At 44.0% G+C, this 15028-nt stretch overlaps 1 protein-coding gene across 7 annotated transcripts in view; it reads right to left on the bottom strand.

The window, feature by feature from the left end:
• The window catches only part of CDK7 (cyclin dependent kinase 7), a 32407-nt gene extending 17486 nt beyond the window's left edge, over positions 1-14921 (bottom strand). For 4 of the 7 annotated variants that reach the window (XR_004779818.2, XR_004779816.2, XR_004779817.2 and 1 more), the window contains exons 1-8: positions 14674-14920; positions 14489-14548; positions 13287-13320; positions 11391-11458; positions 5448-5516; positions 3753-3863; positions 2471-2589; positions 1372-1471 (exon numbers count right to left, since the gene is read on the bottom strand). Coding sequence is in view for 2 of the 7 variants with exons in the window: in XM_035553537.2 (XP_035409430.1) it covers positions 1372-1471; positions 2471-2589; positions 3753-3863; positions 5448-5516; positions 11391-11458; positions 13287-13320; positions 14489-14548; positions 14674-14733 (621 nt within the window). In the remaining 5 variants the exon portion in view is untranslated. Of the gene's footprint in view, positions 1-1371; positions 1472-2470; positions 2590-3752; positions 3864-5447; positions 5517-11390; positions 11459-13286; positions 13321-14488; positions 14549-14673 lie in introns of all 7 variants that reach the window. The other 3 variants (XR_004779815.2, XM_035553537.2, XM_035553536.2) reach the window with 2 other exon arrangements.
• Between the last annotated feature and the right edge of the window lie 107 nt (positions 14922-15028).

The following is a 15028-nucleotide window of genomic DNA, read 5'->3' as shown; positions in this document are numbered from 1 at the left end:
ATGAGATATTTGTCCAGCTGGGATTGTAGTTTGTGCAGCAGGCACACAATGAAAGAGAAAAAGGACTTCATGAACTAAGGCAGAATTAGGAAGAATTAGAGGCAATATTTAAATAATTAGGACAGAAAGAGCATAACGAATACCCCTGCTAGGAAGTGCATTCAGTTTTGGTGTCAAAGTCCATGGAACATCAAATGCTTTCGCAAAGCTCCCTGAAGTGCATTGTCCCTCTATCTAGTTTACCCAAGAAGAAAGAGACAGACACATTTAAAACTATAATGGTGATAAAACACCTAACCATAAACACATTTTCTGCTTTGTGAGAAATCAAGTTACTCAATAGAATTCAACAAGATATTTGCTTTCTGACTTTCCACAAGCTTACTCAACTTTACAGAATCTAATCCATGTTTATGTACACATTACTAGAGCTGTTTAGACAACAGCCACTATAAATTTCAGTTTCTGAACCAGCAACTAAATTGTATCAGCACACCTGTTTGTATGATAAATCAGACAAGGTAAAAGACATTCCAGGGTGTTTTCAGACAGATCAGTTCCCCAATCTGGTTCATGACATGGGCACGCAAACATTTAAAGAAAACAGCAGACGCCACTTAATTGTGAAAGGTTAAGTTATAGTGCAGAGTATTTCATCCTTTCAGCCGTATCTGTACCCTTGCCCACCGCTTCCCACCTCATATTTTCAAGTCCTCTTGAAAGAGCTACGTGATAGATGGCTTAATTCCATAAAACATACTTAAGGATCATTACATCTGTACACCTTACTCAGGAGCGATTCATTAGAATACTGTCGGTCATCAGAATTTCTTCAGACTATTTCACTCCAATTTGTTAAGCAACCACAGCTGAGAACAACATCAGTACATCTCCTCATTACAAATAAACCCATAGTTAGTGTACTGGTGCTAATTATTCCCAGTTACTGGGGAACAATTTGTAAGGAATAGAGTGCGCGTGTATCTGTGCTGCCAGATTTCTAGAAAGATCACAAATGAAAACTGATGGAAGGTTGTATGAAAGGTAACATTCAGAGGACTGGAAGAGTTAACTACTCTACTCACCTTCCCCAAGGCAGGACTGTGACGGTTTGCTGCAATTTTTTGCTTAGCTGTTCTTAAAGATTTCCAATGATTGTGACAGTTACGGAATCTCAGTCTATCTGAAAACTTCACTTTCCTTACAGTTAGCAAGCTTTTGGAAGAAGGGAGGGGAAAAAAGCTTCATTTCCTAGAAAGTAGCCTAACTTCCTTTTCCTGCTACTGTTACAGCAGAGAGGAAGCCTGCACCTAAAAGCTGTAGGGTAATGCACTGAACAGCAAATACAAATGCTTACAGTTGAAAACTTACCCTGAGGAGCAGCTCAGCTAAAATACAACCAACAGCCCACATATCAACACTGACACCATACATTCTAGCACCAAACAATAATTCCGGGGCTCGGTACCACCTGAAAAGAAAAAAAAATTGTTTTAGGAAAAAAAAAATCACCTGATTCTTCTGATGTCAAGTGCTGTATGCAGCAGTAACGCAAGAACTACAAAGAGGATTCTGCTCCTGACTGTATTTTTCAAACACTGAAGAACTACAAAGTCTTTTGTTTAAAAAAAGTGTTCGTCACCACAGGGACATGTATAACCATAGATCACCTACAGCTCAGCTGGTTCAGTTGACAAGCAACAGAACTGTAGACGTGCAAAGGAAAAAGTAGGCAGGTTTGCAAGTTACGAACCATAGTTTTCTTTAAATTTGATATTCATGAAGTGACACAGAGAGAATTCTTTCCAGCTTTTAGAAACACCTGTAGCAACAGACCTAAGGATAGGGATTAGTTCTGTACAAAATAAACCTTGGCAGTAGTTATTTAAAGCTGCAATGAAGATCTGGCACATACTGCATTTGAAACTACTATATCAATTCCGCCTCTTCAGTGAATGAAGTTGTTAAAAAGGAACAATTTTGCCTGAATAGTTTTAGCATTGCAGCAGACAAAAGGAAATTTTTCGTATTTTGCAATCCTCCACTATTTAAGAGTACGTCTTAATTAAGCATGTCATAAATGACATTGGTAAACCCTTTGTCTCATGCTTTTGCATCATAAATAGTGTGCCTAACTACAAAAAAGACTCTAGATCCCAAGAGTAGCAGCAAGTAACAATTGTCTTTCTCTGAAAACTAAGCTTATAGGTAAATGAGTATGATTTTCATGTGCTTCAAAAGAATGTCATACCATAGAACAATTGTCACCGATACAAATTCCAGAAGTTCTTAGAGACTTTGCCAAACAATGCTGTTTTGTGTTTTCTGTTTTAAGACTTTTGCCACTACAGCTATATAATGAGGTAGATACCAAACTCTAAACATGTTGATTTGACATGGTGTATTCCAGGAGGCAATACAAAACGGCTACACAATCAGTATCTAAGAAACAAAACAGAGAATGTCTTACCTTGTTACTACTTGGTGTGTATAAACTCTATTTGGGCTTCCAAAAGATTTTGCCAAGCCAAAGTCAGCCAATTTTAAAACCCCATTTTCATCTAATAACAGATTATTCGGCTTAAGATCCTGTCAGTTTAGAAAGCAAAGAATTAATCCTGTCATTTTTGATAAGAACAAATACATATTGAACCTCCCAGCAGGCGTGCAGAAACAGCATTCTAAAACTCAGTCCTTTGATTCTATTACAAGTTTACATAGTAATGAAAAACAAACAAAACAAAATCAAGTATTTCCTCATACATGAGAATCAAAACGAGCCAAACACTCCTATTTGAATATTACAATATTTAATCTCCAGAGCATAAAAAGATGATTAGTTTTGCAGGAATATTAGTTTTACTGCATTGTTGACAAATTAATAATAAAGACCTAGCCAATTTTTCACACAACTGTAGAAATCAATGAATCTGGTACAGTTTAATACAGTAATGGTGTTGTGGGTTGGCCCCAGCCAGAAGCCAGGCAGCCCACACACCTATCACCACCGATATCCTTAGTGGGACAGGGGAGAGAAAAGGAAGAGTAAAAGCAAGCAAACTCATGGATCGATATAGAGGAAGTTTTACAGGTGCAGGAAAGGGTAGTGGTGGGGAGGAAAGCAAGGGACACAAAGGAAATCACTTATCTCCTCCCACAAGCAGGCCAATGCCCCGGCAGTCTCTAAGCAGCAGCCACCTTGGAAGCCGATATCCTCCTTCTTCCCCTGCCCAAGTTTTTATTGCTGAGCACGATCTTATATTATATAGAACACTCCTCCGGCAAGCTTGGGCCAGCTGTCCCTGCTGTGTCTGCTCCCAGTTTCTGGCCTAGCCCCAGCCAATGTGCTGGACTAGGGGCAGAGTGGCAGAAACAGAGAAAGCCTCGACAATGTGCAAGCACTGCTTACCAAGAGCAGAAAAACCAGTGTGTTATCAACACCATCTTGGCCACAAATCCAAAATAGAACAGGTTGCTACGAAGAATATTAAGTTCATCCCAGCCAGACCAAGTTCACAGTTCTAATTAAAGTCACACGTTACTTGAGATACTTTTATATATGCGTCTACCTGATAGCCATGTGTAACTCTTAGCATTTCTGGTGTTGCAATTGCCACTCCATAACAGCTAGCATGAAGTCTTACAGACTAAAAACCTATGAATTTCAAAACCATCTACATTCTTAGACTTAACCTCTATCAAATGTGACTTTCGTTACAGACATAAAGGTTGTCAATTTAGCGCATGCTTACCCTGTGTAGAATCCAGTGCTGATGTAAATATTCTAATCCTTGAAGTGTCATCAGCATGTATGCTTTGATGTGAGCCTGAGTCAACACAATACTACTATCCTTTATAATAACCTGTAAAGTGTTAAATTGATAGTAAAAGCTTATCATGCAAAGTTATCCTTCTCCAGTTCTTTTGCAAAACAGTTATTTCTATCCTATAAGACAAAGTTTGAATTGGCTGCCATGTATCCGCTACTGTTCTCATCCTTTCTCCAGGAAAAGGTGTCTCTTCTGATTTACAGACCAGAAATTTAAACAGGGAACCCAGACAGCCTATACAAACTTTGCATAACCAACAAATAAGAAAATTAGGGGGAAACTTAAGTTTATCATTTTAGCTCCATTCCAGGTTGGTATCCTATCTTACAAGTCAAAGCTGTGCAAATAAAAATGTTAAATGTGCTAATCAACTTGAACAAATTATATTCCTACTTGTTGCTTCTTTGTCTGTGCAACTTAAGCATTTAATTTTGTAAATGCATTTTCCTTTTCCCTTCTCAGGAAGACAAGGTACTATAGCCCCTATAACGTATTTTAACAAACCTACTCAACATTCAACGTTCTTTTATCTTTAACAGTTTAAGCATGACATTCACATACAGTTTTAATACTTTCTACATTACTCCCCTCAAATTGCTTATTAACATTACTTTGCAGTTCACAAACAGCCTTTCCCAAGCTTTGTTTGAGATTTGCAAAATAGCTAAAATTATGCAAAGAATTTCAAATGTGCATCACATTCCCAGACACAACAGGCTGCAGACCCAAATGTTGGTCTCTGAGTGATACCACAATGCAAATAACTGCTCTGCATAGCACACCACTAGGCATTACTGAGCATTTCATTCCTTGTACACTGTATCTTCTTCATTTCTAAATACTACATAGTTACTAAGTAAACAGAATGAATCCTCTACAAAGGGTACTCGTTACTGTAACTTCTATTAGCAAAAAAACTTCGGTCTCACATTCTTCTGGGTTTCAGCAAGGCTGTCAATGTTTCAACGTTTTAGATGCTAGCTCCAGTGTTTAATGGCGTATGTGTAATGGGTTAGCTTAACAAATACATTAACTTCTGTCCAGACTATGGACAGATACATAGATCTGACATGACTGCTACCTACAACAGTCTTCCAAAACCAGCAATCTGCATCAAAATATATGATACAAAGACTTCAAAGACAAACTAATTTAAGATCTTGGAGAATGAAACACCTGCGAGATTCAGACTCACAAGTACGCAGCACTGTTACGTTTAAAAGAAGGGTGCAAAAGTGTGGCTTTTAGCATCAGATCATCACTTGGTATACTTTGCTTACTTGGTATACCATGCTTACTCGTACACGTTTTGTGCTATTGTGCTTGACAATTGCATTCTGAAAGCCTGGCCTGTGACCAGAGGTTTCATGCTCTGACTGAAGACCCAGAAAACTAACATAGTAAACATAATTTGCTTCTTGAAGATTATTCTGACAAAAAGTATTTAGAACTAAAGGCATTTTGAGAACAGACAAGAACTGTCCAACTGTTCAAGCTTTTCAGAAGCATAATCTTAATCAAGTTATGTAATGAAATGTCATCTTTCTAGAAATCAGTAAATATACAGCTGTTAAGTACTTTTTCCAAAAGCATTTGAAGATACCGAAATAATCTTACCTCTAGATCTGTTTCCATAAAATCAAACACCAAACTAATATTGGATTTGTGGCCAAATGCATCTAGAAGCTGTAAAACAAAATATATTATGATGAATTACACTCTCCTACTTCCAGTTTTCTGAAATTCTACACTATTTTAGTCTGCCTGTGGATTTTCAGGTTGCTGTCGGGGCTGGGGCAGACAAGCAGAGAGCAACTATTGCAAAGACCCGATAATCAGAGAGCAGTATAGCTCAGACACCCGTTTTTTCTCAGCTCTGATCTTCTTTAACATAACCCTTAAGAAATTGCATTGCTTCAGTTCTTCAACATACAATACAAAACTTCTTACTCAGTTTAGCTTTTTAACTCAGTTGCCAAAGAAGTCCCCGTTAAGTGTGGTAACGTTTTACACAACTGCTTCTCCTTTCTGAAGTTAGAAATTTTAAGAATAGGGTTAACTTCACCATGTTGACTACAACAGATACCCTAACGCACACCTCTCCCCATGCTTAGCTCTTCTACAAAACTCCTGCCCTCTCCTTGAATGAATTCAGGAATGATCACAAATTTGTCAATTTCCTTTTAGAACTGCTTCGACAACACCTGTGGTAACAAATTTGAGAGATTCACTATGTGCTGTGTAACTTAATGTAGTTCTAATATAGTTCTCCCTCCCAATCCCCGAAACATAATGTAAACACATCTCCTATTTCTAGTATTGTTTTTTTTTTTTCCCCATATCAGTTCTGCACGCACTTTACCTACTACCTCAGTTTTGTAGACTTCCCAACACCCATGAGGAATCCCCAACTTTTTCATAAAGGAGGTGCTCCATCCCCTTGCCATTTTAGTTGTCCTTCTCTACATATTCTCTATTCTTGATAGCTAGAGCAACTGCTTTGAAAGTAGAATCATGGAATATCCCGAGTTGGAAGGGACCCATAAGGATCATCAAGTCCAACTCCTGGCACCGCACAGGTCTGCCCAAAAGTTTAGACCATGTGACTAAGTGCACAGTCCAATCGCTTCTTAAATTCAGACAGGCTTGGTGCAGTGACTGCTTCCCTGGGGAGCCTGTTCCAGTGTGCGACCACCCTCTCTGTGAAGAACCTCTTCCTGATGTCCAGCCTAACCTTCCCCTGCCGCAGCTTAACACCGTTCCCACGGGTCCTGTCACTGGTGATTACAGAGAATAGGTCTCCTGCCCCTCCACTGCCCCTCGTGAGGAAGCTGTAGGCTGCGATGAGGTCCCCCCTCAGCCTCTTCTTCTCCAGGCTGAACAGGTCCAGTGACCTCAGCCGCTCCTCGTACGTCTTCCCCTCTAGGCCCTTCACCATCTTTGTAGCCCTCCTCTGGACACGCTCCAACAGTTTCACGTCCTTTTTGTACTGTGGTGCCCGGAACTGCACACAGCACTCGAGGTGAGGCCGCACCAGCGCAGAGTAGAGCGGGACAATCCCTTCCCTCGACCGACTAGCAATGCCGTGCTTGGTGCACCACAGGATACGGTTGGCCCTCCTGGCTGCCAGGGCACACTGCTGGCTCATATTCAACTTGCTGTCAACCACAACCCCCAGATCCCTCTCTGCGGGGCTGCTCTCCTGTCCCAGGCGCAGGACCCGGCACTTGCTTTTGTTAAACTTCATGTGGTTGGTGATCGCCCAGCTCTCCAATCTGTCCAGATCTCTCTGCAAGGCCTTTCCACCCTCATCTGAGTCCACAACTCCTCCAAGTTTGGTGTTGTCGGCAGATGTGCTCAGAACACCTTCTAGTCCTACATCCAAATCATTTATAAAAACATTGAAGAGGACTGGCCCTAAAATGGAGCCTTGAGGGACCCCACTAGTGACTATCCACCAGCCAGATGTGGCCCCATTTACCACAACCCTTTGAGCCCTGCCCGTCAGCCAATTGCTCACCCATCGTATGATGCTTTTGTTTAGCTGTATGCTGGACATTTTGTCCAGTAGGATCCTATGGGAAACCGTGTCAAAAGCTTTGCTGAAGTCCAAAAAGATCACATCAGCTGGTTTCCCTTGATCAACTAGATGGGTGATCTTATCATAAAAGGAAATCAAATTTGTTAGGCAGGACCTACCCCTCATGAACCCATGTTGGCTGGGACCAATGACTGCATTGTCCCCCAGATGCGCTTCAGTAACTTCAAGGATCATCCTCTCCATAATTTTACCAGGCACTGACGTGAGACTGACAGGCCTGTAATTGCTAGGGTCTTCCTTCTTACCCTTCTTGAAAATTGGCACAACATTTGCCAGCTTCCAGTCCAATGGGACCTCTCCAGATTCCCAAGATCATTGAAAAATAATTGAAAGAGGTCCTGCGATTATGTCAGCCAGCTCTTTAGGCACCCTGGGATGAATCCCATCCGGACCGATGGACTTGTGTGGATCCAGGTGGAGCAGCCAATCCCGCACACGTTCAGGGTCAGTTGGGAGTTTGTCATTCCCACCGTCATGGTCCTCCAGCTCAGGGCACCCTGGGTCCCAAAGCCCGTCATCAGTGTTGAAGACAGAGGCGAAGAAGGCGTTAAATGTCTCTGCTTTGCCTATGTCATTGTCTGTGAGGAGACCCTCCCCATCTAGTAGCGGACCAGTGTTTTCTTTGGTCCTCCTTTTTCTGTTCACATATCTAAAAAAACCTTTTTTATTGTCTCCCACAGACATGGCCAGCTTCAACTCTAGTTGGGCTTTGGCCACACATATTTTCTCCCTACAAACATTAACAGCATCCCTGTACTCCTTCCTTGTTGCCTGACCCTCCTTCCAGCAGCCGTACACTTTCTTTTTTCACCTTAGCTCCAGTAGAAGATCCCTGGTCAGCCAGGCCGGCCTTCTGCCCCGCCAGCCTGACTTCCGATATTTTGGAATCGCCTGATCTTGTGCTTTTAGGAGGCAGCGCTTAAAGATTCACCAGCACTGATGGACGCCAATGCCTTCAAAAGCAGTTTCCCAGGGGACCTTGCTGACTAGTTCCCTGAGCAGCCTGAAGTCTGCTTTCCCCATATCCAGGGCTGAAGTTTTGGTGACAGTTTTCCTTCTGTCACCATAAATTCTAAACTCAACCACTTCATGGTCACTATGACCGAGACGGCCGCCAGTTGCCACATCCCCCACAAGACCCTCTCTGTTCTCCAGCAACAGATCTAGGAGGGCACTTTTCCTAGTTGGCTCTCTTAGCACCTGCACCAAGAAGTTATCATCTAGGTGCTTTATGAACCTCCTGAACTTGCTCGTGTCAGCTGTGTGGTGATCCCAGTTGACGTCTGGCAAGTTGAAATCCCCCATTAGGACAAGGGGAGTTGATCTCGAGGCATCTCTTAGTTCTGCAAAGAATAATTCATCGGCGTTGCCGTCCTGGCCAGGTGGTCTGTAATAGACTCCCACAACAACATCCCCTTAATTTGTTCATCCCTTAATCCTTACCCAGAGGCTCTCAACTTCACCATCGCCAGCCTGAAGTTCCACACAGTCCAGCCCATGCTTCACATACATCACCACCCCACCACCCCGCCTACCCTGCCTGTCCCTCCTGAAGAGCCTATAACCACCTATTGCAACACACCAGCCACAGGACTCATCCCACCAGGTTTTGCTTATGCCGATGATGTCGTAGCTGTGGGACTGGGCCAAGACTTCTAGCTCATCCATTTTATTCCTCATACTGCGTGTGTTTGTGTAGAAGCACTTCAAATGCGCCTCCCTACACGCAGCACCTTGTGGAACCGACCGAAGGGCCTCACTAGCACACAGTCCCTCTGATTCTAGTGCGCCATCCCTTAGCTCATCACTGACGTGCCTGGTTTTATCCCTTTCCCCCTTCGACTCTAGTTTAAAGCCCTATCTATCAGCCCTGCCAACTCCTGAGCAAAAATCCTCACCCCTCTCTGAGAGAGGCGCATCCCATCTGGTGCCAGCAGGCCCGGTGTCGCGTAGACCTTCCCATGATTGAAAATCCTGACATTCTGCTGGTTGCACCAGTCCCGAAGCCACGTGTTAATGTGATGAGTCTGCTTGTCAGCATCGATCTCCCCTATCAGAAGGACAGAGGCAAACACAACCTGTGCCCCTGATCCTTTAAGTAGTCGCCCCAAAGCCCTAAAGTCCTTTTTGATAGCTCTCGGACTTCTCCTTGCTACCTCGTCATTACCAGCCTGAAAGACCAGTAGTGGGTAGTAGTCGGTGGGCCGTACCAGGCGCGTGACTTTCTTAGCGAAGTCTCTCACCCGAGCCCCAGGGAGGCAACAGACTTCCCCGTGGGTTGGGTCCGGTCGGCATATTGGGCCCTCTGTCCCTTTCAAAAGGGAGTCCCCCATGACAATAACCCTTTTTCTTTTTTGACAGATGATGTAGCAATGCGGGGGATAGGTTGCCTTGCCTTAGGCACCCTCTCCAACTGGGACGGGCTTTCGTCTACTTTGTTGTTCTGACTGTCGTGTTCTAGACCCTCATACCTGTTATATAAGAGTAGATGGGAAGGTGAGGTGGGCAGGGACAGGGCTCGCCTACCACCCCAAACAGGAACCTGCCTCCATTTCCCCCCTTGGCCTAGGTTTCCTCCTGCTGCCTGGTGGGATGAGGGAACTTTTGTCTTCTGCGTAGCGGGAGACATTTGTGCTGTGGCAGGCTCCTGAGTCTGTCTCAGAGAGGGCAGAGTACACCTCCACCACTCAATTTCCCTCTCTGACTCCCTGATGCTCCTGAGCCTGCTCACCTCCTCCCAAAGCTCCGCTACCTGGCTGAGCAGCTCTTCAACCTGGGCACACCTCCCACAGGCATACCCCTCACCACTGCTGTCGGATACCAACAGAAGACTTGGGCACACTCGGCAGCCCAAGACCTGGACGGCGGCGTGCTTCCCCGAGCCCTCCGTCTGAGTAGCCACATCGGTGACAGCGGCTGGAGAGGACGCAAGAGACGCGGAGGCCATGGTTTTCTGCCTGGTCGATACCACGGCCAGGTTCCTCGCAGGCAGGTTACAAGTACCGAAGGGAAAGACCGCTGCAAAAGAGCGGCGAGGGGCTCCCCCCCCGCTCGCCCTGCCTGCCGCGCCGTGCCCTGCTTGCCCGTCCTCCTGGTCGCCCATGCTCCCTAGGGCTGCTTTTGAACGGCCGGGGAGGGGGCGCTGCTGGCTCCGCCTACGCCTCGTCAGCCTCCCTGGCGAGGGCTGCCGGCTCCTGGCGGCTCCCTCCAGCGGCCTCGATGCCGGAAAAAAAGCCCTGCCCGACTCGATCCCCCGCTCCGCTGCACAACGCGCCTGCCCCGCAGCCGATCGCCTCGGCAAGTGGCCAAGTAATTTCACAGTCCAGAGGAGTACTATATCTCCAGCCTGAAATGTTAAATAAACTACCTGGAAAATTAATATCTGCTCTAATACTTATGGCAAAGCTTCAGATGATCTACGTTAACTAATTTTGAAGTATCTTCAGCTCCAGCTAAATATCTGGAGCTGAAAGTCAATGTAAATAAAACTGAAAAAAATGCAGCCATTATTCCTGCCAACAAAAGTTTTAAATATCAGCACTAAAACCTAGTAAGCCCCGTGAGTCCCACTGTACCACCGCTCACTAAGCTTGCTTTTGGCTGTCACTGGTTTCACCTGAAGCTACCAAATTCAGATAAATTCAATATTGCATTCGTACGCGTATCTATCACGGAGATAGAAAGTCAGGTGATTAAAGTTTCCACAAGTCTTCCCACCTTTAAATTCCACAAAACCCAGGAGGTATGTCGTGGAAACAGCAACAGGAGTTCAAAATAAAAGACTTTGTTATTGAAATAAGTGTTTTGCCATAACAACTGTTTGACTGCTCATTTTAGGTGACAAACAGCTACAGTAAAATTAAGTAGCATTTCCATGACCCAAATAATTCTGAATTTGTTTGAAACTGTACCAACAGTATTTGGGGACCAATTCTAGAAGTAGCATTCATTTTACTTACACCAATAATATTTGTATGGCTTAGCTCCTGTAACAACTTTATCTCCCTGAGGGCTGTCCTGTTGATTCCTACATTGACAAAAAAAAAGATGAGAGAACAAAATTAAAAACTTTATTTTAAGCTTCAAAGAAACCTCTCACTCTGCTACTCACTGATGATTTACTATTACAATCTACTTCCTCACCACTCATCTACTTGTTAAATGCCAAGTACATCGCTATAGATACGTTGATTGCTGAAGCCTAAATAAAGGTGGATGTATACCTTTTTTCATAGCAAATATGTCATGACAATCAGAAGATTTAGATTATCATGATCTTGAACAAGCCTAGAAAAAAAATCATCTTTTTCAGATTATACCAAGCTTTGGTTTTGTTTTAAAATAAAAGTTACTTCTTGCAAATATTAGTTCTTCAATGTGTCATTTCCAGAGGGAGGCACAATGACAAACCTCATGAATCTCTTCTTTCTGAATCATAGAATCAAAGTAGCATTATTTAGAAAGGCGGGAAGTGCACGCTTTTCTATACTTGTATTGTATCGACAAAAACAGAGTGGCCAAAGCCTGCTCACCTGAATGTAAATCTTAGAGAAATTTTATACAGAAATCCTGGGGCGTGCACTTTGGCAGTCACACAAGCTGCACCACATCAGACCCTGATTCCTGGGTCTTCCTTCAAATAATGCTGGTACGTATGGCTCACACAACTGGCTAGCACGCACACATTCCAGCAGCATGTTGTGGAAGAAGAGTTTCAGCTGTACATGAGCTGAAGAAGAATGTTCTCCCAAAACCTGTGATCTCATTCAACATATAATATTCTAGCAAAGCGATGGATTAGCCTATGCTCCTGCTTTGCCTGCTTTAATTCCAATTTTAGACAGGCATCTGAAAGCAGATTTTGCCTGCTGAAACCTGCTGTAGCACAACTCCTGGATTCAGAAAAACGTATTCCGGGATGTTACCAGGTAGCACAAGGAAACCAGACATGATTACTATTTTTTTGAACTATAGGTTTAGGCCAAAGGTAATGACTGTCCTTGAAGGACACTAGTCCAGTGAAGACCAGGTGAATCATGACTCTGTGGCAGTCTGCACAACTGGCAGACTCTGGAATGTCTGAAAATTCATCCTTAGAATGAAATTGGAGAGTTGAGAGTAAAAACTCACCACAAGAAGTTGGTAACCTGATGTAGGATCCCTGAAGGATGGCAGCCTATACACATACTACTGCATTTTTGGGCACCACACGGTTAAGTAAGAGACAACCACGATTACTGGATTTTACCTGCAATACCCATGCCTAAAGACACATGGCTGGTCAGAAAATACAATCAAAAGACACTGCTGCATGGACCTATTTCTCAACACAAAACAACAAAACCTACCCATTCAGAGACAAGATTTTTAAGATCTTGTTTTTACTAACTTTTGTTCGAGCATAAATCACAAAAACAGCACAAAGCAAACATCTGACAACAGAGGTAAGCACTCTCACCTGTCTTACATATTTAAGGCACAGAGACACATCAAAACAAGAAGGTATTCTAAACTCAGTGCTGTAAATATTATTATTCTACATTATATTCATGTTTGTATTCCACTTAAATTGAGAGGCTAACAGGTTATATATACACAGTCAGCCATGGTAGATGTTATACACAGTTACAAAGAGTGTGCAGATATTTCTACTACTTTTTTCTGTCTCTCTAGGTTAGGAAGATTTATTTTTTTTATACACAATCTCAATTAAATAAACAACCTCAATTAAGCCTTACACTGAAGGAGTAAAGCTCGTTTTTCCTCAGCCAAGCTACAGTGTGAAAAATTAACCCACCACTTTGCAGAAACAAAGACAACAAAGCCATGCAACATGAACTTGTTTTAAAACTTACCATCTTTAGCTTCTGATCTATTCCCAAGTTTAATCTGAAAACAAACGTTTTGTATTATATAAGGTTAAGCCATCTGCGCCAACAGTTAGGGTACATTCTTCAGTGTTGTTATTACTCTAAAACAGAATGAGTTTTAGTACCAGAAAGTGCTTTACCAGGCAGGCAATTTTTTCTTAAGAAAAAAGTTGATTCCACAGCATTAGCTTTTATGAAAGTTGAGAAATATTCACGATGGCTGAAAACAGACACGTTACAAATTGGCAGCACAGAATGCTTTGTACAGAAAAAGCTTTATCATACCAGTAGCAAGCCTCTCCCCTGGGAGAAGCGAGGCCAAGGAACTGTCAGTGTTCTCAGAAGGCCTTAAACCCTGCCCAAGTACACAGAGAACACTAATTTTACTAGAATCATTCTGTCTTGAGCATTTGCTGAATGAACTTTCAAGTACTGGTATTTCCAGACGATAAAAATAAGAAAAGGGTACAACACAAGCAAGCAGGAACACTTTCTGCAACAGCTGCTACTATTAGCAACCCTGCAAAAACAATGTTGTAAAGCTAAAAAGGACTAGTGTATAAAACATAATTACTTGTTATTGATATAGTTCGACTTGCCTAAGTAAACCTGGGCTCTTATCTAAGCACAGCACCATAACATACAGTTTTCATCCCTCACAAAGCACTGCTAATCACCTCTTTCCAATACAAAAACTTCCCGTAATCTCTTCAGATAGCACTAAATGAAACGCTTTATGACAACACCAGCATTTTCAACGTTTGTATTTGTACAGCTAAGCTGCAGATATGAGAACACTTTTGCCAGTTTCTGCCAAAAAACTGCCATCTAAAGTTAACCAAGAATAACATTCTTGGACCAAAGGAAATAATGAACGGCAGGCAGAAAAATTTAAGTAGCAAGCTTTTATGGGGGGCTAACAAAGCCTTAAATTCAGAAAGTGTGCTTTATTTGGTTTTAATGCGTAACAAATAATTTCAAGCTGCAGGCTGGGTAACCCTTCAGAAACTCACGTCTAGTAGGGCTGAAGGTAGCCTTTCTTCTTGGAAAAACGACGTATTAGAGGCAGCTGAAGCGGGGTACTTACAAATAAAAAAAGAGTGCTCCACTGTCCATTAAGGGTCCGAAAAATAAAGAACTAAAATAAGACAGCCATGGCGCGGGCAGGGAGGCATGTCGACACCCACCTTTTTGATAGCCACTATCTGGTTGGTGTTCTTATCCCTTGCTTTGTACACGGTGGCGAACTGCGGGGAGAGAAAAGAAAAAGGGCGAGACACGCGTGACGGCCGGGCCGGGCCGGGCCGAGCCGAGCCGGGCCGGGCCGGGCCGGGGCCGGGGCCTGGACCGGGACCGGGGCCGGGCCGCTCACCTGCCCCTCCCCAAGGAAATCGAGCTTCTCGTAGCGCTTGGCCCGTGCCCGCGCATCCATGGCTGCCACCAGAGAGACGCGAAGGAAGCGGAAAATGCGAGATGGCGGCGGCCGAACGGCGGCCGCGGGCCTTTAACACCGCCACGCTTCCGGCCCGCCGCCGCCGCCGGGAGCCGCCCCTGGCAACCGCAGGGTGCCGAGGCCCCAGCTTCGCCGCCTCGTGTCAGCGGCCGCGCCTGCGCCGTGAGGGGACACCAACCGTCCCCGCCCCCCCAACCGTCCCCGCCCCCCCCAACCGTCCCCGCCCCCCCCAACCGTCCCCGCACCCCCCAACCGTCCCCGCCCCCCCCCAACC

Source organism: Cygnus atratus, chromosome Z (assembly GCF_013377495.2).
Source record: "Cygnus atratus isolate AKBS03 ecotype Queensland, Australia chromosome Z, CAtr_DNAZoo_HiC_assembly, whole genome shotgun sequence".
NCBI classification, from domain to species: domain Eukaryota; kingdom Metazoa; phylum Chordata; class Aves; order Anseriformes; family Anatidae; genus Cygnus; species Cygnus atratus.
This window is presented reverse-complemented; position numbering and strand designations above follow the sequence as displayed.